Source organism: Fomitiporia mediterranea, assembly GCF_000271605.1.
Source record: "Fomitiporia mediterranea MF3/22 unplaced genomic scaffold FOMMEscaffold_6, whole genome shotgun sequence".
Lineage (NCBI taxonomy): Eukaryota > Fungi > Basidiomycota > Agaricomycetes > Hymenochaetales > Hymenochaetaceae > Fomitiporia > Fomitiporia mediterranea.
In genome coordinates, this window is record NW_006760391.1 from 760,650 (window position 1) to 783,012 (window position 22,363).

Genomic DNA, 22,363 nt, shown 5'->3' on the forward strand with positions numbered 1-22,363 from the left:
TTAATAAAATCAACATTTCAAATGTCAAGATTGAACATATTACATGGGAATTTGTTGAGAGTGTCATTACAAATGAGACGATAGAACAAGTACTAAGAAAGCATCTCCCAAGGAATATATCTAATGCTGGTAGGCAGACTCCTTCAATATAGAATATTCATAATATCTATATTCAATTATAATGTTGTGTAGGAAGAATTTTTATTCAAAAATGTCTTGAAACTGATCCTGGAGCTAGATTGTCTGCAAGGCAAGCCCTACAGCAAGATGTAAGCTTTCTTTTTGGTGATACTGAATGGCAACCTTATATAAAAGTATCTTTTTGCAATAAAAGTGGTTTGAAGGAATGGACACAGATACTGAATTTCACCCAAGAAAGGCGCTGAATGCAAGTGTAGCCCCAGACAGGCCAACTACCAGTAACAAACATGGGAAGCATGGGAAAAAGTAGCTGCTAAGGAGATAAGATCAACGGTCTAACAAGCCATTAATGTAGTGTAGTTACAGCTTGATATCATACGGCATTGAATACATTAATTAATGACAGTTCATTCTTCACAATGACAAGGGATTAGGTATACATCCACATCCAGATACACGTAAAACTATTCGATACAGTCATACAGACCCCAACAACGCATACAGCATGAGGGAATGCAGACATATGGACAAGGGAGAAAATGGGATACGGTCAGTCTATAGGTAACTCAAAGGAGGGGAATCGAGAATAACAAATCCATGACCGTTCAGATTGCAGAGCCGCAGCGTAGCTTACATTCTGACTTGATCATACATTTACCTGAAACTATACATTCTAAAAAACATGCAAGCATTTGTCCGAGACTATACAATCTAGGCCTATCTATAAGAGTACACGAGGCAGGGGTGTTTGTTCGTTCGTACATCCAGATATATGTAAACAAAAACCATTCAATATCGTCGATACAGATCCACCCGAGTATGTAGAGTGAAGGAACATGAGGACGGAGAGAGAGCGTAGGGAGGAGATGGAATAAAATATGATCGGGAGATGTTGATAGATCTATAATTTAAATGAGAGAAGGAGATATAGGGTATGATATATCTATGTACGTGGAGATAAGGACAGCAAGTTGGGAATCAAGGGGGCTTGCACTGCACCAATCGTAATTTCTTCGCCTAGTTGTTCGTTATTCGTGGAAGACATGCTATTTCGTAAAGCGCGAACGTCGGCCCCCGTTCGACACGCAGACGACGACATCCGATTAATCGCGACTCGTCGTCGTTCAATACCACGATTGATCGACCAGCGATCACCGAGTATTGACTATTGGTCCCATTTGACGAACCGCCTCAAGACTCGCTGACATTTCGCATAAAACCCATCATCGACATGTTGCCGATTACACACGACATAAACGGGCCGACCAGATGAAGTCCTCTGTTGCGAGCGGTGGACGTGTTGAGTTGTTCGTGGTGGAGGCTGGGCGGAACGGTGATCTAGATAAATGAATATAATTTCCAAAAACAAATAAAATTGAATTTTTAGATTTAGAATTTAGCAGGGCCGATCGAAATGATCAAGTCATTGGAGTGGGACTTACGAGAAGCAGACCTCGAACTCGGCTTCGAGCCTGAGCCTGAGCCTGAAGCACGCTGGTGTGGTGTCGAGCGAGATCTCTGCACCTGTGCCTGCCTCGCACCACCCGACCCAGACGAATAATAGTTCTGCGTCGCACTCCTTCTAGGAGTCGACCCCGGCCCGCTACGTTTCGCGGGAGGCGTAGGAGCGCTCGCCGAACGTTTGGGCGCTGGCTTCGGCTTTGAAGATTGTCTGGTAGGAGGCATAGTGGAAGATTGTTTGTAATTATTTGATTGGAGACGAGAGGGACGTGATGCGCCGGGAGTTGTTTGCATCTGAATTGCAGTGCAGGGGTGTCAAGTCAGGCAGACAGGATCGAGCGATCGCAGGGATGCGGGAACTGTGGGCTGGCGTCTGGACGTCGATACGTTTGAGGCGTCAGAGAGACGAAGGAAGAAGAGTGGAGGAGTGGAGTGATTGAGGTAATCGCCTCCGAATCAATCAACCTGTCTTCCTCTTATAATCTTCCCCAATAAACGTGGACAAAGCGTGCAAATGAGGAGAATAGCAAATTAGACTCTGACATAACAACACGCAAATGAAACGCGGCTTTCATGTCCGACGGTCCTCTTCCCGTATGTTCCGCTCGCTCATCTGACACTGTGTCTGCACGATTACCACGCTTTATTGCGTCTACGACGACTCATCATTCCGACGGAGATGCGGAGAGCGATGACCCACACGGTATGATGGGGATGGTCACTCGCCGATCAGCCCCTGTAGCTCGTCTTTCCCTCTTTCGTCTCTAGCTCCGACAAACCCAAACACATCTCCTTCCACCTTACAAACTCAGTAAATACCTGGAAAAATCTTACCCGAATCAACCAGGGAGAATTCCACTTGCAGCTCTTCCCCTCTTTCGGATTTCTGGAAATTGATGTGTGATCGGGAGAAACGAGAAATTGCTCCCTATGGACAACCGGTTTCGTACAGCGGTGGTGCCGCAATTCTACACAGTCTTGAAAGAGAAATTACGGAGGACTAATGCGTTCTCGGTCGAATGTTCCTGGCTTCTCTCGTCCTTTCTTCCTTCTGTCGTCGAACTCGCCCCTGGGTTTCCCGAGCCAGCACTAGCTAGAAGACTGCTTCCTTCAGCTTGTCTCTGTTTGACCTCCGCTTGAGCTTGTTCATCCAGCTGCTCTCTTCTTGGACTTTGGTCCACGTCGCCTGCGCTCGACGGCTTGCGGTGGCCACTCGGATGTCCTCCTAGGAAGAGTTCATCAGGCGTGTACGATACCTGCCACACGGACATTCTACATATCCATACCCTCCTTTCTTGGCTCTCTGTTACGATGCACATTCTTTCCTCTTTCCTCCTCCTTCTTTTCTCCTCCCTTCACTTTCTTCTTTCACCCCGTGCAGTTCACGGGCTAACCAACGTAACCATCGACGATACCTATGGCGATACCAACACCGGTGCACAAATCATCTACTCCCCTCCTGCGGCGTGGCAACTCGGTCAAAACTGCAGAAATTGCACCGCGCAACCGGATAAGAATCAGACGATTGACGGGTCGTGGCACGATGCGACGTACAATCCCGTTGGTGGGTCAAGCAATGCCTATCCGGGTACGCTCATCTCTGCGACTGCTCTCTTTAATGGTACGTCGTTCCGCTCCGCTTGAGCTGTCTGCGTTAAAAAAGTCAAGGCACTCACTGATTTGACTTGTTGATCGATACTTTGATCCTCCTATGCGATGCGCTTCCCGCACTTCCCCCACCCGAAATTCAAATTCTTATTTTTATTCTCGACGACGATGTAGGCTCAGCGGTATACATCTACTGCATCCTTACGCGCTCCGAATCCGGTCCCAACGGGAACACAGACATGGCCTTCCTCATTGATGGCAACACCGTCGGTACCTTCGAACAAGCACCCAACGGGGACTCGTCATATGCATACAATCAACTTGTGTTCTCGTCGACTGGGTTGAGCCAGGGTCAACATAATATTACTATTGTGTCTGGGAGGAGTGGAGATAAGGCGCTTGTGCTTCTGGATAGGATCGTGTACACGTGAGTCTGTCTTCTGTTCACGGAAGGGATAAGGTATTAACGGTTAATTAATTTGTTCTGTCGTGAAAGTACGGAAGACGACGATGTGACGACTACGATACCGCCTGTATTGACTACTTCACCGACTTCTCCCACTTGTACGTCCTCCAAACTGACTTGTTCCACACAACGACCATCTCACTGCATATTTATTCAACTCAACAGCAGCTTCAAGTTTCACGTTCACCACATCACCCTTCACGTCAAGTGCAACAATAGTCCCTACATCGCTCTCCGTCCCGTCCTCCGGTTCCTCCAACTCCACCGATTCTTCCACTCGCACTTCTTCCTCATCAAAGGCAGGTGCAATAGTAGGCGGCGTCATCGGTTCACTCGCAGGTATTGCATGCATCGTCCTCCTCTGGCTCTACTGCCTAGCAAAACGGAAACGAGAAGAAGTAGAAGAAGCCGAAAGAGCCATACAACCCTTCTTCTTCGGCCGATCTGGGCGAAGTCAAGCTGGGGCTGGTGGGACGAGGAGTGAGATGGGGGTGATGGAGTCGGCGGACATGGGGAGTAGCGTAGGGCTTACGAATGCCGATTGGGTCGCAAGACATGGTCATGGCGGGATGGAAGGAGAAAGTGCATGGAGAGGAGAAGGGGGTACGGCGACGACTTACCTTACTTTCCCTCCTCCTCCTTTAACAGGAGGCACATCGGCGAACACGCATTCTCCTGAAACACCCACGTTCAACAACAACCTCAGTGCTCTCAACATGTACGGTCTAGCTACGGCCGGGGCAGATCGAGGGGGGACAAGAGGGATGAGAGGAATGCTTGATGAAAGCACAAGCCCTACAACTCCAGACACACCAAGTGCGATACGGGCGAAGTACCTCGGGTTACTTGGTTTTGGTTCCAGCGTGGGTAGTCGAGATGGTAGCGGGAGAAGTAACCTGAACGCGAACGCAAGTGTAATAGAACGAAACGCATGGAACAACGTTCGCTCTGAAAAGGCTCGGTTGACATCATTGTTTGGAGGGAGTCGTTCACCCCGTTCGCCTCGACACCAACACCCAGAGGCTGACCATCATCACCCTAACCATCCCGCTGGGACTCGACAGCACCACCGAACAAGAACAAGACGAGCAGGAACAGGAGTGTCGCCGTTTAGCCCCACACCCTTATACACACCCACTCCAGGGTTAAACAACGCAGTGAGTCCAACGACCGAAGACGAAGGGAGTGTGACTATGTCAGCAGCAGCATCTGCCTTGACAGAGGACAACCTAGCGCGTCTGACAGGGCGGAAGAATCGGAGTCATAGAGAACGAGAGAGGGAGAGGGGACACAAACATGACAGGGAGAGGGAGAGACAACGGGCGCGGAGAGAACGAAATCACAACCACAATCAACAAGAGAGGGTAGTAGGAAGAGGAAGAGCTCTTCCTCCGCGACCTTCTCGTACTCAGCCGACTGTTCAACCGTACCATCCAACACAGGAACAAGCACGGTCACGGTCGTTCTCCTTTGATCGTGCGTTGACCGAGGCAGTCCCGAATCCGAACCCGAACCCTTATCCTGTCTACGAAAAGGATAGACCAATCAACACAGTTCCTCCAGCCACCGTCCCGTGCATAGCAGTCGACCCCTTACTGGCCGTCACGGCCGAAGAAGCACCCGCTTCGGCAGAGCAAACAGGTGTGGCAGCAGACGTCGATGCAGACGCTGATATCCGCTCAGTAACAACGACCTCAGACGTCCGATGGCATCGTCAACTCGTTAACATGTTCACTCCCTCCTCCCCTTCCTTGCCTTTACCTTTACCCTCTTCAGTAGCACCCAGACGCAAGCCCTCTCAATCCCAAGACGCCTCCACCCGCCCACTCCCGGTTCCACCTGTCCCAAACACCTTATCCCTTTCCCCCAACCTTCCCTCCAAAACTCATCCAAGCGCAAATGCAAATGCTGATAACATCGTGACTCCAAACTCAGCAGGCGGGTCGAGTAGCCAGACCTGGACTTCGTCTTCGAGTATACGAGCTGCTGCAGCAGCGAGAGGGATGGGTACGGGTACGATCTCGCCTCCACCGCCTTATCAGCATCAGCGTCAGAGTGTAAGGAGTAGTGTTAGGAATGGGGTTTGATTATGAGAATATGATTGGTGTGTGTAAAAAGAGAAGGGAGGGATGGATTATTATTTTTTATTTTATTATTCTGTGATTTGGTCTGAGGGCTTTCAACTGCCCCCTATTTTGTCGTTTACCTTTCCAACTTTCTGCCTTCTGAGTTTTTGGCATGATTTTTGTGTGTGCGTGTGTGTTTACTTCTGTAGCTGTCGTCACTCAAGTGTGTTGGTTGCTTGGTACTTCTGTGGTTCTTACTTGCTTTCACTTTCATTGTCTGTTCATTATCGATCTTGATCCTTGCATATTTTCTTCTTGTGTGCACCACTCTCACTCACCTTTTTTTTCCACAGGTAGTTGTGAACTTGTCACTCATTCTGTTTATTTCGACCTGTTTGTGTTTAATGTTACGTGCAACTCACCGTTTGTTGCCTTTGGGTAGTAGTACCACGCAATGTCTCTATTCACTGAATGTCGATTCAAGGATTTACGGTGTGAAGTTGGCGATTGTTTGAAAATCGTAAGAAGTGAGAAGAGCTGAGCTCTGTCGTCCTCATCACATCGAATCTATCTATACAGTCACACTTGACATGAAATCACGCATACACGTATTATAACGCATAGGTGGGACATATGTATGAGGCGTATACATGTGAATTGCGTAGGTAGATAGGGCAATACGAGACGAAGCGACGCAGAAAAGTTTAACCACGCTTCTTTGATACACCGACCGTCTTCCCGCGACGACCTAAGAAAAAAGAGAAAGCGTAAGTTTCCTGCCCAAACCAAACTTACGGGCACAATAGCTCGAGGAGACGAGGAACTAAAATCAAGTACATACCAGTAGTCTTCGTATGCTGACCCCTCACTCTCAATCCCCAGAAATGTCTAAGTCCACGATGCGCACGGATCTTCTTCAATCTCTCCAAGTCGTCACGCAACTTCGAGTCGACGTTGTTAGAGAGAATCTGGTAGTTCTTCCCGTCGTTGATGTCTTTTTGTCTGTTAAGGAACCAGACGGGGATTTTGTATTGCGTGGGGTTCTGGATGATGGTGACGATCCGCTCGAGTTCGTCTGAGTTGAGGTCACCCGCACTGGGTTATCGGCATCATTGTCGTCCAATCGAAATCGAAATTGAAGTTTTCCAAGATTCAAATAGAATCGACAGGATAAAACACGAGAATAAAGAGAAAACAGTAAAACATATCAGAACCGACTCACAAAGACCCCAATACACAAAAATACCACTCACCGTTTACTCAAATCAACATCCGCCTTCTTACACACAATATTCGAGTACCTTCGTCCAACACCCTTAATCTCCGTCAGCGCATACATAATCTTCCTCTTCCCATCGACGTTCGTGTTGAGCAAACGCAAGATATGCTGAAATTGCTGGTGCTGTTCTGGTAGGACGAGCGACATCTGTTGACAGTCTCAGTAATCCAACCGATAAAATGCGACAGAGAGCTTGAAAGACAGCCGGTATGGTGCTTGTTGGTAGTATGAAGGGGATAGAAAGGCCTGGAAATGTGTAAGGGGTGGATTAGGACTCACTTTGGCTTGCTGGTGGTCGTACAAGGCGTCGTCAACGGCACTCGACCCACGTCTTGCACTCTGGGCTGGAAACTTCCGGTGGCTGTGCTGTCACACATTCGATTCCCCTCATGTCCAACGACTGATTGATAATTCATTTTAGAAGTCGAGCGGATTGCAAAGATTATGAGTACGAGTACAACGCTCTAGAGCTACAATACACAAGAATGCAAAATGCAAGGGCGGATATGCGATGATATGTACAGACAGGGCAGGATACAATACTATGACTATGATAATTCCTCGTCAGAGTCAGAAATTGTCTCCTTGCTTTTACTACATGATAACTAGAAGTTAGAAGTTTGCGAGATTCAACGACGTAGAGACACTCACAATTGTTTTTTGCGGGGCGCAGATGCGGCGACCTCTTCGTCATCATCGTCGCGCACAACACGCTTCTTTTGTACTCGCTACGTGAAAGTCAGAAATTGGACATCCAGAATAGACCAGTGAAAACATACCTTCTTAGGCCGGTCCTCATCCTCGCCACTAAAGAGAGCTTCATCCTCTTCATCACTACCAGCACCCTCACCTCCGTTCGCCTCTCTCTCCTTCTTCAACTTACCCTTCCTCTTCTTCTTCCCTTCTCCATTCGCCGGAGCATCATCCCCACTATCTACAATACTCTCCACCTTCTGCCTCTTCGCCTTCCTCGACTTCTTCCCCTTCTCATCCTCATCGCTCTCATTCAAGTTCTTCGTCCACTCCAACACCTCCTCACGAGCCTTCTTCCGCTCCTCAGCGAGCTTCTTCGCATTTTCCTCAATCTGCGCTGCACGCAACTCTGCAGCTTCAGCTGCTTTGCGCTTTTCGTCCAAACGTTTTTGGCGGGCCTCGGCTAGTCGGGCTTCTTGTGCCGCTTCATGTTGTTCTTGTGCGGTGACTTGCTCATCTGCGCGACGTAGGATGCTTTCGCCATACTTTCGTCGCTGGTCTGCGATTTCGCGGCTATATGGAACGTTGGGTGACTTGTCTGCTGCAAGTGATGCGAACAATCTGTATGCAGTAAGCCGAATTAGCTCTTCAGCAACATCCAGTTTAGCATAGTGGGAACGTACTGTTGAGCATGTGCTCCATGTTCAACCACGCGCTTCAAGTCCGCAAGTGACCTTTTCGCCGGTGAAGTACCAAGAAGCATCTCAGCTGCCTTCTGCTCAATCATCGCCAAGTTATACATGCTGGCCTTCTCCTGCGGAGCGAGATGCAGTGCCCGTTGCGCGAACGAGAGTGCACTTTTCAGTGCTACAAACGACTGGTCCTTAAGAGCTTTCGAGTACCACGCTCGACACAGACAATGAATGATAGTAACATCCGGCCCAGACGCCGAGGCGCGTTTCGCGGCTGTCTCGTACTGCAGTCATATACATCAGACAGGAACTCGCAAAGGCGACTGAAAAAATGAACTCACGCTCTCGATCGCCCTATCAAATTCATCCCTTACGAAATAACAATGGCCCATATTCACATAGACGCTCGAGTCATTCATGCTCTCCCTCACTTTCGCAAAAATATCCAACGCTTCCCGGGCACCTTGCACTCGCCGCATCGCATCATCCTGGATAACCACGCCAGGCGCCTTTACCGGACCCAACGCATCTTCCGCAACGATAATTGCAAGACCTTGCGCAGCGATAGCGCACTTCGGGTCAAATTGCAAAGCACGTTCGTATATCTCAGCGGCACGTATGAAGTGTTTTCGTCGGTCAGCCGCACCAGCAGGTGAAGGATCACGATTCTCTCGAGCGGTGTTGAAGAAAGTCCAGGCAGCTGCACAGAGGCTGTATACGTCATGACTCGCACCTTCCTTAAGCGTTGTCGTTGTGAAGTCCCGCGCTAATTTGATTTGTTGACGTGAAATCAAGAAGTGCGACAGTGCAGAACGTAAGTTAAGGTTTGATTTTTGGGATGATAAAGCCGATTTGAGCCATTCGTGTGCATCGTCGTATCGGCTTAGTGATACCTGTAGCTGTGCTTGCCGGACCTTGGCTGCATAATCAATCGTTGTTAACAGTTTTTCGGTTATGCACTGATAAGACGAGTTTACCATCATTGTACTCCGGATGCCGGCCTAGCAGCTTATCATACGCATCTTTGGCAATAATCGTCTCGCCCTGATCCTCATACACTCGCGCAAGATTATACAGAACCGTCGTCGCCATACCCTCACCTACAGCACCCTCCATAGAGCTCGCCTCAGTCAATGCAATCTCGTACATCGTCCGAGCTTCAGCGAGTTCGCCGGCATTATGTTTCAGTACCGCTAAGTTATTGAGTAATCGAGGTTCTGGTGATCCTCCTGCTTGTACTCGCTCCTGCACGACGCGAACAGCCTCTTCAAGTAATCGACGCATTCGCGGCCGGTTCTCGTCCTGCCATAAACGCGCAGCCTCAACCAATAACTCAACATCATCCCCAAAGTTTGAGATCGCTTTACGATGTGTGTAAGCCTCGTCCTTTGAGCGCGTCCGGGTACCGCTTCCATTCAACCCCGCTGGATCAAACAGGTCCATCGCCTTCAAAACCTGCTCGTACAAATCACGAGCTTTTTGTCGTTCTTGCGCAGCGTCTGCAGAAGAGAAACCCGGTCGCGGGTACGCTCTGAGTGATGCGAGCAAAACGGTGGCTTCTAGACAACGCTGAGGATTTGGTGGTTGCATCAATGTGTCGAGCGTGTGGATGGCTGCCGGCATCTCATCTGCAGATATATGTCAATTATCTGTTGTAAAAAGGTGCAGAACTAGTAGTAACAAACCGGTTTTGATCTGAGTCTGGGCGAGACCGATAGCTGCAAGCACATTCTTCGGGTTTCCTTTTAGCGCTGCGTTAAAGTGTCGCATCGCTCCTGCCGATGATCCTTCCATCTGAGCAAGCCGACCAGCATGTATATGACCCGCACTGAACAACGCCAGAGTCTCGGCGAACTGAATCGTTCGCTCAGCAAGCTTCAAGGACACCTTCTTGTCGCCTCTTTGTAAAAATAAATCGAAGAGAACGTTTGCTGCAGCCGCGTTTCGGTTGTTCAATTTGAAAGCACGCTCGCAGAACTTGGTGCCTCGAATGAAGCTCTCCGTCCTTTCAGTATCGTCATCATCAGGATTTTTACTACTGTTGATGGCTTCGAGTCCCAAAAGGAGGCACGCTGACCAATTCGAAGGATGCTACAGTGACTCACAGGTTAAACATGAGCAAGTACTAACAAGGTTGAAGCGTGCTCACCACTTCCAAGCTCCTCTGCCAACATGCCTTCGCTTTTACCTTCTGGTCCATAGCCCAGAAGCACAACCCAATTCCAATTCTTGGATCAGGTAGTGCGTCAGGCTTCAACTCAAGCACTCGCTGGAACGTTCGAAGCGCCTGCGGGTACTGCTTGCGTGCATACGCAATACGCGCTTTACCAAGCAAAGCCACAATATTGGTCGGTTTTTGGTTGATCACAAGCGTAAAAGCCTTCATGGCATCGTCAAGGTCGCCTTTCGCGAGGTGAAAGATGCCTAAACTTGGGATGAAGTCATGAACACACGAAACAGGGACGATAATACTCACCTCGAATAAGAATAGTATTAAACCTGTATTTAGAATCACTGAAGTCGATCTGACCGAGATTCAACTGCCGAGCAGCTTTGTTATGATAAAATTCCTTAGGGTGTTCCTTCGTCAAATTATCCTGGCCTAAGTACAGAATAAATAAAACACACGAAGCTCAAAAGTCATGATTGATAACGTACGAGCATTTTCCAGAATTATTTTCGGCGCCTTCCTCGCACGCGCAAGTTGGATATTGGCCAAAAGTTGGTCCGCTGGTGTCAGCGCGGACTTAGGGTAACCACCCTCTACTCACAAGTCATACCACGTCCAAAAACACAGTGCAGAACAATGTCACTCACCATTGACGACAGCTTCAAGACACTTCTCTGCAGATTCGTACAGACCCATCTTACAGTATTCACACGCAAGGCGCGTCCACATCGACACGGTCGCATTGCTCTTCGCCTCCAGAAGCAAGTCGATGTAATCCTGTGGGTCTGGGTCGAGCGTGTCGAGATCGATGGCGACAATCTCCTGCCCGCTAAGTTCGACATCTATTGACCTATTCGGCGCTGGCGGTGGAGTTCCATAGTCGTCGCCTTCCATTGTCGTGGCTCGAGCAGTCGAAACGCGCCAGCACTGGTGCCAAGGACACTTAGGACAGACAGATGTTTGTTTCACGACTCGCGCAGATCTTCACTACGCTTACGTAAAACAATGCAGATTTAAAATTAACTCTCTAATTATTTCACAATCTACGCTAACTAGCAAAGATAATGAATGTACTTCACTGGTCTGTATAATGTTTCTGGACAAGGCCTAGGAGATATAGGCTTCGGGTTTACTTTCAAAAGAGAGTCTCCTTCGGAATTGACAATTTATTAGTATGCTTAATTGAGTTATTTATTTATTATTTATTATTATTAAAAAAGACTTTGAGAACATCTAGTTTAGAGAGAGGGTATAGATAGGCGGAGGGAGACATAAACTCACTACACTTACAGGCAGCAGAGGGGCGGGGGGATTGTACAAGTTAGTTATAGTGTTGTACAAAAGAATTCTAAAACAAGTCAAAGACACAAAGACAGGAATTGACGATGTTTTACCAGTTGGGAATAAATGCAGAACCAGTCGGCTCAAGCAGCAAATATAGAACAAGCAGATTAGTATATAGAAATAATACATTACCAATTGACAGTATAAAGAAACTTCCCTTTGTTCTGAATTTCTCAAGTTTAATCAAGTGAACTATGCTCTTTTCAGTTTATTTTCCTACACAATATGTCAGAATATTATCAAGCCTTAATATTCCTGGTCAATTCTATCATAACAACATGAAAACGAGTTCCTGGCTCACTCGAAGTATCTAGTGAAGGGGGTCATGTGCTAGGATGGTGCAATCCTCTACTTGTCTGACGTGCTAGATAACAAACTTTATCTCTATACAAATTTGGACATACCTACTGCTTTGAATGTATGATAAACATACAGAATACATAAACTTGACAGGTCCTCCAGATTAGTACGTCTCTGGTCACTAATCAATAGATGCTAGCTAGCCCGGAGTAATTGGTTCTCACTTGCCACAGTGTTATTCCTGGTCTTTGGCCTGCGACTGTATTGTATGTCCCTCATTGATATGTTTTGTCTGTGTTTGACAGATCCCTGCCGAAAACGTATTGGTCTCTAGCTACCCAGACTTGCTTTTGTGCAGCGAGAGGACAAAGTGATGACAGATTCAAGTATCAGTCAGTCATTACCTTGCTACACAATAGAATTGACAAATCACTCACCGAGGCTGACAAGGCTGACAGAGCTATAGCCATAAAAAGCGTTCTGCATTCCGAATAACCACTTGCCCTGATACAAACCTGCTGTCTACTTATACTTAAGGGTTTTACCGAATCCCGACTGTATTCCTATTGTAAATACCGTCCTTATACTCAATACATTGCAACACTTACATGTACATTGACGTCCAAATCCATACAGGTACCTATCTATTCTTAACCCTGTTAAGCGTGTCAATGCTCTGGATCCTGTCTTACACAGTTCCCCTTCTCACCGTGCTTCGCTGAAGGTAAAATACAAAGAAGACATGGTACACATGACCACCCAATCAACCTACCTAGAACACACGTTCGCTTCTAGATCCAGCATTCTACCGGGCAGTGACGACGGGTGAGAAGGAAAGCTGTGATACTTGCGGTAGGTAAACTGTGTATTTATTGGTTATTTATACACTTAGGTACGGGATACAGGAGAGGAGACGGCAGTGATGGTTTGTGTCGTAAACACGAACGTTGCCTGATGCGTGCCACCTGACATTGGTTCCCTCGGACGATCTTTAGGCCAGCTTCTCTCGAGGAACGTTCGCACTGTGATGTATCACAGTATAATCACCATGTACCCTAATAAAAGAAATCTCGGCCGCCGGCAGGTTAAACGCGTATACTTGTTGAATAGTCGTAACAAACATATAAATTATCGCCAGATGGACGGAAGAAACCACTCAATTGCACCCTCTTGGCGCTACAAACCAAAAAGGGGTTGAAGAAGCTGTTCCCAGCTTCGCATGTTTGAATATGACGATTGAATGCGGATGAATGGTGTTTGCTGATAAGAACCCCGTGCCGTGCGTTCTTGATGTTGATAAACTGGGTAACTTCGGGGTCGATGCCGAGAGGCCTTTTCTGGTGCCTTTCTGCGGCATTTATTTCTGGCAGAGGTAAACGTCTGAAGCCCAAAGGAATAAGTCAAACCAATTTCCATTGTCTGTAGAGCCAGGATTTGTTTGAGATATATCAACTGATTTTGTGGTGAAACTGTGAATGTATTAAGATAAGAGCCATTCGGTCTCTGGGAGAGAGAGAAAGGCATGTGGCATGGCCAGGTCAGGAATCGGACCGGAGAGATGATCGGAGATGGAGAAGATTTGTAAGACATACGAGGATGACTGATGGGATGACACAAGACTCCCGCGTCTGCCCTGCTCTCTTTTTATCCTCCATCTCCTCACAACCACCACGCATACATCCTGCCTTCACCCGCGTCATCCTCACCTTCATATATCCATCCCGTGCCCCGGGCACTGCTCGTCACCCACACGCAATCCTGTCTCTCAGTGGTGTCACTCCTCAGCTTAGAGTCTAATATATAAATATTGTCTAAATCGAGCACGCAATGGCGCCTTCCCCACTACACGGCCTCAATATCGTTCAGGCCGAGACAGCTTCCGAGCACTACTCTGACGCACAGGACCCCTTACTAGCCAACGCGCCCTTCCCAGACCTCGCGGCGCAGCTCGACCTCTGGTCGAACCTCACCTTCCAGACAGACGAGCCCCCACTTGCTCGCAAGGATGCTGGTGATCCGAAGAGTCCCCTAGTCGGCGATGATCTCAAGGATGAAGACGGAGAGGTAGAAGGACCCGCATCGCTGGAAGGACACGTGAATGCCGTTAACCCCACTGCTGTCTCTAATCCTCCCCGCTCCCAACAACAGCGGCAACAACAAGCGCCGGCGGGAATCTCACAGCAACAGTCACAGCACCCGCAATATGATGTCGGGTCCTTCCTCGCCGGGTTTGGTATCGACCCATTCCTGGTGCCGCAGGTCCAGACGGTCCCGACCCCACCGCAAGCTGCCACACTCGCCCAACTACTTGCTGCCTACCCATTTCCAAACGCGCCGTTCTTCCCGCAGATCCCATCTGCCATCGCACCTACCGCCTTATCTGCTACTCAACAACAACAACAACAGCAATCTACTCCCGCGTCTACTAGTGAGACATCAACAGGTGCACCACCCAAACGCGGACGGAATACCTCTCGCAAGTCTATCACTTCGATCAGTGAGAGTATTAACGACGACTCTCCTGACACCCCCACTTCCGCAAACGGCGAAGATAATAATGGCCCGGCACTCTCCCCCCAAGAAGACAAACGCCGCCGCAACACCGCCGCCTCCGCCCGTTTCCGTCTCAAAAAGAAAGAACGCGAAGCCGCTTTGGAACGACGCGCCGCAGAACTCGAGTCCCGCGTAACCACCCTCGAACGCGAGTGCGAGGGGCTAAGAAGAGAGAATGGTTGGTTGAAGGGCCTTGTGGTGGGCGTTACGGGTGCTAGTCAAGGCGCTTCTGTCGTCCAGCAGCATCCTCACCAGCAACAAAATCAAAATCAGAGTCAACAGGGGAGTGGAGTGAAGAGGAAGAGAACAGTTGAAGGAGGGAAGGAGGACGCTGCGAAGAAGCTTGTTTCTTGATTCTTTGCCTTTTTTTCTTTTCGTTTTCTTTCCATTCTTGAAATGAGTATATATTGTCTTGTCTTGTGTGTAAATAAAGATCCATGACTTGACGATGTAGTCCTACTATTTCCCTTCTTCTATACTTACTTGATCCCTCCTAAACTCTAAACTCAGACACATTATATCGTTTTACCCATTCTTGTCCCATTGCTCCACCTTATGCCAATATTACAACGTAGGCGAGAAACAGTAGTATGAGTACGAGTCCGACACGAGCCGTGACACAATGCACAAGTAAATGAACAAATGTCGACCACTCTCATAAAAAATCCTATGCATATCCATACCACACCTACAATTTCCCCTTGATCAAACCAAACACTATTTTAGATGCAGATATAGATAGACGAAGATAAAGGATGGGCACAGCCCCAAGCTGATATATGCGTCGTATTTCTAGCAGTAATACTATCACCACTGTATTGCTTATATACTATAAGAGGCTAAAAAGAGAGGACATGATCGTCTACAATCACATCAAGTATGTACGTTATGTTGGTTAGTCGGTTGGCTGTTGTTTCAGTCAGTGAGTAAGTCCGTAACTTCGGTGGCGAGTCGTCTTAGTCCATCCCATTCCACCTCATCTGCATCTAGCAGTCACTTATCAATCCTACAATCCACCTCTAATCTTCCACCTTCTCTTCAACATACACGAGGACGAAGACTCTAGACCTTAACATCAATGAACTCGCGTTGTCCAGGCGTAGCCTGGTACCCCGGTAAGGACCCTGCAACGCTCATACGCGGCAGACCCTCCTTCCCCGGAGCGTACGGGTAGAAGTAGGCGTCTGAACTGTCGGCGGGTGGGTTTATGTACTGGTAAAGATTCAGGTTCAGATTCACGAGAGAAGGTAGAAATTTTTTAAAAAGTACTTACGGATGGCATATACGCATTGGGATGGAACAACGACGGTTTGGCGTTGGGAGGAGCTGTAATCGTCACGACCTACATTATATCCAAACACAAAGCCAAAAACCCAGCCCGGAGTCGAAAGAACACAGTATAGTTAGTAGGTGATTGAACGAGAGGAAGGAGGACATACACAAGTCGACTTGAACACCGTCGGCATCTTCGCTTTCCACACAGGAACGTACCCGCTAGGAGGCCTCGACGCACGGTCGGATCTCTCCCATGCCGACGTGAGGTTACGGAGACGTCTCTTTCCCTATTTTCGTCCCAAAGTCAAAACCGCAAGGCCAAGTCCCAGACAAGTCCGAGTCGGATGACAGGCCAGACACATATAAGTAAACATTCAGACGAGCTAGTTAGCGTGGATACGAAGCAAGAAAGGGCAAGACCCAAGTACGCACGATAGCCTTCCAAATAAGCACCGGCGCCCAGAAAAAGATGAATGTCCCTACAAACACCGCAAACGACACAAACCGAGCTTCGAAGTAATGTTCCGCCGTATGCTGTTCATTCGTAAACATCGCGTCGAAGATGACTTGATACAGCGCGAGGGGGAGGATGATCACAGCACTAACAAAAAATAACGATAAAAATCATTTCGAAGTTAGCTTTCGTGCAGAACTAGGTTGAGGAAGGACGTACAGAGAAGCAACGATAATCCACACACGCTCAAACATCGGGTGGTAATACCGAAACGCAGTGTCCCGCAGGGTTGTCATGCGCATAGTCCAATCATCCGGATAAATCTAAGAATGTACAAATGCAGAATAGACACCGACGATTTAATATCATATAAGCGCCATGACCGTTGTCTGGAGTGTACGTACGTGTTCGTGGAGTTCGTAGGGTACTATATCCGGTACCGGTTGCTTTGGTGAAAGATACTGAACGACAGGATGATTAATCAGCGTTAGAATATGAAATGACAAAAGAAAAACATAAAATTTCGCGAAAGGGACATACTACAATGACTTTATCCTCTTCACGGCGCGCCTGCCCGCCAATGCCATTGAAGTCTCGGTATTGCATTTTGCACTTAAGTTCTCAGATGTTTACGCAAAATACACTAACAGTGAAAAAGTAAGCAATTATTAATATCGTTAAAAGATAAAAGAAAATTGTAGATGAAAAATGAAAGGAAAGTGAGACAAAACTAGACGCACACAATTCGTATTTGAAAGGAAGGACGCAGCGGGATCAACCACTTGCTTTGACGCTATAAAGAGTGAGCGACGGAGATCTTGAGTGTCGAGATATATCGAGAGCGTCAGCGAGTTACAAGTGAGGCCAGCCTCTGAGTCCTAGTATCGTAATCCCACACGAAAGGGAGGAAGGAGATAGCGGTAGAAGGTAGGAAGGAAACGGATAAAGGGGAGAGGAGAGAGGGCGGTGGAGGTGGTAGTGGTGGTGGAACAGAAAGAGAGAGAGAAAGAACCGAGAAATCAGAAAGGGAGCCACAGCAATAGTCACAGCAGTACTCGCCCGCCGTGTTTGTCGCAGTGGAGGTGCGATTCGGGCCCTGAACAGCAACAGTAACGGCAACAGGGACCACTGGTGGATACCAAGTTACCAACCAGCCAACCGGGGTTACTACCCAGGGTCCCAACGCATCATCAGTTCCGCCTGTTTACCGTTTTTACCTAAAAGAATTTATTTTTAAATATAGATAGTGGTGCGTAGCCACGGAAGATACCAAAGCAGTGCATATGAAGTTGTGAGCATGCCGAGGTGGTCAAGTGGTCGTTAACGGCAATAGCTCCCTTTGTGTCTTTTTACCAAACATGTCTAGTCTGTGTGCTTCCGACGATCAGTTCTTGGGAATTTTGGAAGCCGCCAAGCCGAAGTCTAGACACATTTTCACCAAGAACTCCCCAAATAAAAAATCCCTTGCGATTCGGAATCAAAAGCAGGATTATTATTAGAAATACATGTATCCCTACACTTCCAAGTAACACATGATAAGAAATATTGCTAATGCTAATATATAACAATGGAACAGAAGTGCAAAGCACATCCCTCTAACAAAGGGTCAACACTGATAAAACATACACACAAATTAACAAATTCAAAGTTCCAAAGTTCCAACAGAAATACCCCGATTCGGGTACAAAAATAAGACGCAAGTGAGCAATACATTGAAATCATAGCTATCAGGCGTATCAAGCGCACCACTCCAATTCGTGTCGAGGTCGACGCGTGAGATTCTTATGATGGAAAGCAGGCTTGGACGGCATCAATGATTGTAACGATATCACAACCATCTACCGTGACAGACGTACAGTTCCGAGTAGACACGCGATGGGATCTAGACGACTGTCATTCATTTTCGATTAATCATGTCGATACAGACGATCAACGTATGCTCGTTGCTCACCACAATTCAGACAGATCGTTGTCTGCTTAATCCACAGCAGCTTGCCGCAATGTCCTCGGAAGTTCCATTTGAGGTGACGGTTTAAGCTGCTCGGTCTGCAACGGCACCATCGGTTCCAAATTAATATCATACGCCCCGCCTTTGACGCCCTTTCGTAATGTCTCAATTGACGTAGAAGAGGTTCGATGTGAATTCTGTCTTAAACGCGGGCCTGATATCGTCCGCTTTCGTCTTCGTGGTGAAGAAGCCGTAGTTCCGAGAACGGACATCTCGTGCTCTTGGTCTATGTCACTGGAGCTTTCGCTTGCGTTTGTCGTGGACGAGGTTTCACTTGAGTCCGTTGAGAGGCGAGGGAAAAATAGGTCGCGTGACGGGAGGGGAAGGGAATGTAGTAAGGATGAAAGTGCTCCTGAATTGGGTGATTCAGTGCGTATTCGTGGGGGAGTCCGTACAGGCGAATATGACATTTGCTCGGATTGAAGCGATGGAGATGGGTGAGATGGAGGTGGGAAGAAAGCCAACTGGGAGGCAGGTATCCTTTGTATGACAACGGAAGAGCTATTTGAAGAACTTGAAGCATCTACAGGAACTTCGCCATTATCTGTTTCATCTCTTTCGTCTTTTCTATGTTCCTGAAGAAAACGATTCAGTAGAGAAATTTACTTAGATACGAGAATCTGACTTACATCTGCACTATAGTACAAGTGTTTCTTGCTCGATAAATGAAGAGGGATGTAAAGCACTTTACGAAGATGAATCGGATCCGAAGCCCAAAGATGATTCGCCTTTCGTAGATCCGGAAGTGCAATGCCATATTTCAAGGCCACACCAGCCATAGAATCTGTTTTCAGCACCTATAAAGGCCACATCAATACCAATTCAAACAACTGTAGATATCATAGTAATTTGCTCCCGTACCTCATGTACAACCACCATAATCTCCGCTTCCCTAGTAGACTGCTCGCGAAATAAATTCGGATCTCCTTCAGAAGAACCTTGCTCTGATTCATGGAGATCACTTTCACTGCCTAATCGCCTCCTTAACGAGGGTCGAGTGATCCCGCCATCTAATGAACTCGTTGTGGACAGCACAGGAGATTGGAGAGGATGTGAAGATACTGATCCATCTATAGTCGATATTCGTCGGTGTGCTCCTGGTTTTCGACTCCTCAGACCGTTGATTCTCTTTGGCGATGGTAAGGGAGAAGACGACACCGAAGGCGCCGGAGAAGACTGCGTAGATGTAAATCTCACTGCTGCTTTCGGGCTTCGACTAAAACCATTTTGAAAAGCAAGACGAGACCGTGGTGTCGTGGCAGTAACAGGGCTGGCAGTCGTGGATCCAACACCATTCACATCGAGTGTTTCTCCAGCATTATTAATGTTAGAGTCATTATCGTCCCACGGATTTCCGTTTACTTCTCCGTCGTTCGCTCGTAAGTACAGGTCGTCGCGGGCATAGATCATAGGACATGTACGCGAGCTGACGCTGCGAGAATTGTAACTGGCTAAGGAGCTGGCTGACGATGGAGAGGAAGCGAGCGAATGGCAGCCAGCGAGGTGAAGCGACGATCAGCCGATCATGTGCCGCTCGTTAACCATACCTGGACCCTACACAATTTTGGGTTTTGGATCACGCATCCACCATTTCCATTGACGATGACGAGGTACACAAATCTCGGGAGGAAGAGGACCTTCCTTGAAGCTGGATTCGGAGATGCAAGCGACAGAGCAGCAGATGACATTGAGAACGAACCAGTCCCAGGCACCTCGGCGAACCCGTCCAACGATAAACCATCGAAGAAACGCAAAAGGACGAAGCCCAAGCAGTCGAAGAAGAACGAACCTATTTCGACAGTGACTCAACACGAAGAAGGTGGATTTGAATCGAGAGACGGTGAATCGAGCCAAGAGGTAAAGAACGCATACGCAAATCGAGACGAAAATCGAAAAAGTGCGCCCTCACAAAGTTCCACTACATATAAAGCACTGATGAGCAATTTATCTCGGTCTAATTTCAGAGGAAGCCGATCGTACTGTACGATCGGAACAACGGCGAATTGAACGAATAAAAGAGAAACGAGCGAATACGACGTGCTTTGCATGCCGACAAAAGAGACATCCAGCAAAAGAATGTCCAAATACGAAAACTGGAGATACCACTTCCGATAAAGGCAAGGCAAAAAATAGTGCTGTTATATGCTATCGGTACGTACACGACCATACACCACTTATCCATGTTAACAAATAAACCTGATCATTTCTTGACTCAGTTGCGGTTCCTCAAAACACATCCTATCCCGATGTAAAAAACCAGAAAATCCTAACAGTCCTCTACCTTACGCATCATGCTACGTATGTTCTGGAAAGGGTCACATCGCATCTTCGTGCCCGCAAAATCAAGATAAAGGTATATATCCGAATGGAGGGTGTTGTAAGTTATGTGGAGAGAAGACGCATTTGGCAAGAAATTGCCCTACAAGGCAACAACGTAAGCACTATCACACACCTCATTGTTACTGCTGGATTCTCGTACGCTTCACTGAACTGGTGTGCGCTCCTGCAGTGAAAGAATCAAGTTCGTTACTGGTAGGGACAGGTCAGAATGCTGGGGCAGATGAAGATGATTTCCACTCATTCAAGCGCGTGAATGCTGAAGTTGAGGTAGAGGAACAGGAGGAGGCGAAGGCGAAGGCAAAGAAGAAGAAGGTAGATGTCTCGGTGGGTACGATGGGCAAGGCGGTCAAGTCGCTTGCAATGCCTCCTCCAGCTACGACCAAGAAGAAAGTGGTGGTTTTCTGAGGTCGTACTGTACTGTGCTGATAGCCACTCAAGCCATAGTTTCTTCAACGCTGCACTCTACCAACCAACCGAAAAAATAAAAAAAATAAAAAATAAATAAAACAACATGCGAGCTTTCAAGGGACCATAGCCCGGGAGTCATACTATCCAAATAAATATCCTGCTTTTAGTTACAATAAGTCGGACTCGAAATATTCGAACTTCAGGTAACTTGATTACGTAATCGTATACGACGTTTATCACATGTTTTTATTCCAAGTCTGCAACGCCTACCTTACAATCCAGTGTTCAAGTTGCATTGATATCATATTCCCAGGCACCAAAACTACTATTGAAAGCAACTGAACAGAGTGACATGAGCATAAATTTGAGCTAAGTCATCATGTGATAGGTCTCAGATACTCCACTGTTCAAAGCTAACCCAACAACAAAAAGAAATAGAAATCAAAGGCGATGACACTGAAACAAGGGTCAATACGGATAATCTCCCAAAGGAACCTACTTGTCTAAGTTGCTTAGCTGTTTACGATGCAATAATAACAAGAAATCCAGTACTTATTTCCTTTCTTGTGACTGGGAAGCATACACGAGGGTGGTGAAAGATCTCAAACCAATGAGATCGGGTACAGGTACAGGGCTTTGAATGGAGTGGAGGCAAACGCCCATTGTATGGATCTTTCAAGACGCAAGACAATCGAGGGATCTACTCTCATTTTCGTACAGTAACAAATCTTAGAAGGCAAAATTGAACAGGTAGAATGATACTAGTACATGAAGATGTCTGATGTCAAACGGTACAGCAGAGCAAAAACGAGTTCCGATAACTGTCCTTTAGATTACCTCCGGTTCCTTGCCTCGATGAATTTGTTTCCGTCATATTCAACACAGGGTCAGCCGGGTTGTCCTGTTTTCCCCAATTAGGCATTTCCTAATTTGGAAATCAATCAATCGCCTGTCTTCGAAGCTAATGTTCCAGGAATCCCGACAAACAAATGAAATGAGACTGTCTCTCAGTTAACATCACAGAGACACCCATACTAATGTAATGTATTAGCTTTGAGAGCTTCTGAATAATATGACCAGCGAAAATCACTGGAATAGTTATTGT

General features: G+C 47.3%; 9 protein-coding genes across 9 annotated transcripts; 4 read left to right on the forward strand and 5 right to left on the reverse strand.

Moving 5' to 3' along the window:
• Positions 1 to 1,002: 1,002 nt before the first annotated feature.
• On the reverse strand, positions 1,003 to 1,860 carry FOMMEDRAFT_140556 (uncharacterized protein). The gene is made up of 2 exons (XM_007266275.1): positions 1,584 to 1,860; positions 1,003 to 1,479 (listed from the first exon to the last, which is right to left on the reverse strand). The coding sequence occupies exons 1-2, from the start codon at positions 1,825 to 1,827 to the stop codon at positions 1,307 to 1,309; spliced, it is 417 nt and encodes a 138-aa protein (XP_007266337.1). The 5' UTR covers positions 1,828 to 1,860; the 3' UTR covers positions 1,003 to 1,306.
• Positions 1,861 to 2,175: 315 nt separating this feature from the next.
• FOMMEDRAFT_155948 (uncharacterized protein) lies at positions 2,176 to 2,417 on the forward strand (the record flags this gene model as incomplete). Its single annotated transcript, XM_007266276.1, has 2 exons — positions 2,176 to 2,305; positions 2,371 to 2,417. The coding sequence occupies 2 exons, from the start codon at positions 2,176 to 2,178 to the stop codon at positions 2,415 to 2,417; spliced, it is 177 nt and encodes a 58-aa protein (XP_007266338.1).
• A 101-nt stretch (positions 2,418 to 2,518) lies between these two features.
• On the forward strand, positions 2,519 to 6,163 carry FOMMEDRAFT_140557 (uncharacterized protein). The gene is made up of 4 exons (XM_007266277.1): positions 2,519 to 3,223; positions 3,385 to 3,637; positions 3,707 to 3,774; positions 3,842 to 6,163. Exons 1-4 carry the CDS (start codon positions 2,914 to 2,916, stop codon positions 5,761 to 5,763), a joined length of 2,553 nt encoding a protein of 850 aa, XP_007266339.1. The 5' UTR covers positions 2,519 to 2,913; the 3' UTR covers positions 5,764 to 6,163.
• Positions 6,164 to 6,261: 98 nt separating this feature from the next.
• FOMMEDRAFT_19928 (40s ribosomal protein) lies at positions 6,262 to 7,168 on the reverse strand (the record flags this gene model as incomplete). The annotated part of the gene is made up of 3 exons (XM_007266278.1): positions 6,262 to 6,490; positions 6,584 to 6,837; positions 6,996 to 7,168. The coding sequence occupies 3 exons, from the start codon at positions 7,166 to 7,168 to the stop codon at positions 6,447 to 6,449; spliced, it is 471 nt and encodes a 156-aa protein (XP_007266340.1). The 3' UTR covers positions 6,262 to 6,446.
• A 278-nt stretch (positions 7,169 to 7,446) lies between these two features.
• Positions 7,447 to 11,497, reverse strand: FOMMEDRAFT_107561 (TPR-like protein). Its single transcript, XM_007266279.1, has 11 exons — positions 11,224 to 11,497; positions 11,065 to 11,169; positions 10,883 to 11,008; positions 10,556 to 10,830; positions 10,092 to 10,497; positions 9,384 to 10,034; positions 8,748 to 9,325; positions 8,398 to 8,690; positions 7,801 to 8,335; positions 7,673 to 7,749; positions 7,447 to 7,615 (listed from the first exon to the last, which is right to left on the reverse strand). The coding sequence occupies exons 1-11, from the start codon at positions 11,468 to 11,470 to the stop codon at positions 7,570 to 7,572; spliced, it is 3,339 nt and encodes a 1,112-aa protein (XP_007266341.1). The 5' UTR covers positions 11,471 to 11,497; the 3' UTR covers positions 7,447 to 7,569.
• Positions 11,498 to 14,785: 3,288 nt separating this feature from the next.
• Positions 14,786 to 15,022, forward strand: FOMMEDRAFT_68916 (uncharacterized protein; the record flags this gene model as incomplete). Its single annotated transcript, XM_007266280.1, has 1 exon — positions 14,786 to 15,022. A coding segment is annotated over one exon (237 nt), but the record flags the coding sequence as incomplete, so codon positions are not given.
• Positions 15,023 to 15,835: 813 nt separating this feature from the next.
• FOMMEDRAFT_133902 (uncharacterized protein) lies at positions 15,836 to 17,108 on the reverse strand (the record flags this gene model as incomplete). The annotated part of the gene is made up of 7 exons (XM_007266281.1): positions 15,836 to 15,985; positions 16,047 to 16,115; positions 16,213 to 16,335; positions 16,481 to 16,649; positions 16,722 to 16,825; positions 16,907 to 16,963; positions 17,043 to 17,108. The coding sequence occupies 7 exons, from the start codon at positions 17,106 to 17,108 to the stop codon at positions 15,836 to 15,838; spliced, it is 738 nt and encodes a 245-aa protein (XP_007266343.1).
• An 891-nt stretch (positions 17,109 to 17,999) lies between these two features.
• On the reverse strand, positions 18,000 to 20,198 carry FOMMEDRAFT_146536 (uncharacterized protein; the record flags this gene model as incomplete). Its single annotated transcript, XM_007266282.1, has 6 exons — positions 18,000 to 18,392; positions 18,454 to 19,085; positions 19,140 to 19,307; positions 19,372 to 19,520; positions 19,573 to 19,726; positions 20,058 to 20,198. 5 exons carry the CDS (start codon positions 20,196 to 20,198, stop codon positions 18,480 to 18,482), a joined length of 1,218 nt encoding a protein of 405 aa, XP_007266344.1. The 3' UTR covers positions 18,000 to 18,392; positions 18,454 to 18,479.
• Positions 20,199 to 20,497: 299 nt separating this feature from the next.
• FOMMEDRAFT_84706 (uncharacterized protein) lies at positions 20,498 to 21,255 on the forward strand (the record flags this gene model as incomplete). Its single annotated transcript, XM_007266283.1, has 2 exons — positions 20,498 to 20,661; positions 20,727 to 21,255. Coding segments are annotated over 2 exons (693 nt in total), but the record flags the coding sequence as incomplete, so codon positions are not given.
• Between the last annotated feature and the right edge of the window lie 1,108 nt (positions 21,256 to 22,363).

Coding starts and splice junctions, on each gene's coding strand:
- FOMMEDRAFT_140556 (XM_007266275.1), bottom strand. CDS start 1,827: ATGCCTCCTACCAGACAATCTTCAAAGCCGAAGCCAGCGCCCAAACGT. Junction 1,480..1,583: donor GAGTTCGAGGTCTGCTTCTC/GTAAGTCCCACT, acceptor TCATTTATCTAG/ATCACCGTTCCGCCCAGCCT.
- FOMMEDRAFT_140557 (XM_007266277.1), top strand. CDS start 2,914: ATGCACATTCTTTCCTCTTTCCTCCTCCTTCTTTTCTCCTCCCTTCAC. Junction 3,638..3,706: donor CTGGATAGGATCGTGTACAC/GTGAGTCTGTCT, acceptor CTGTCGTGAAAG/TACGGAAGACGACGATGTGA. Junction 3,775..3,841: donor TTCACCGACTTCTCCCACTT/GTACGTCCTCCA, acceptor TCAACTCAACAG/CAGCTTCAAGTTTCACGTTC.
- FOMMEDRAFT_107561 (XM_007266279.1), bottom strand. CDS start 11,470: ATGGAAGGCGACGACTATGGAACTCCACCGCCAGCGCCGAATAGGTCA. Junction 11,170..11,223: donor TCTTGAAGCTGTCGTCAATG/GTGAGTGACATT, acceptor ACTTGTGAGTAG/AGGGTGGTTACCCTAAGTCC. Junction 7,616..7,672: donor GCGCCCCGCAAAAAACAATT/GTGAGTGTCTCT, acceptor GTTATCATGTAG/TAAAAGCAAGGAGACAATTT.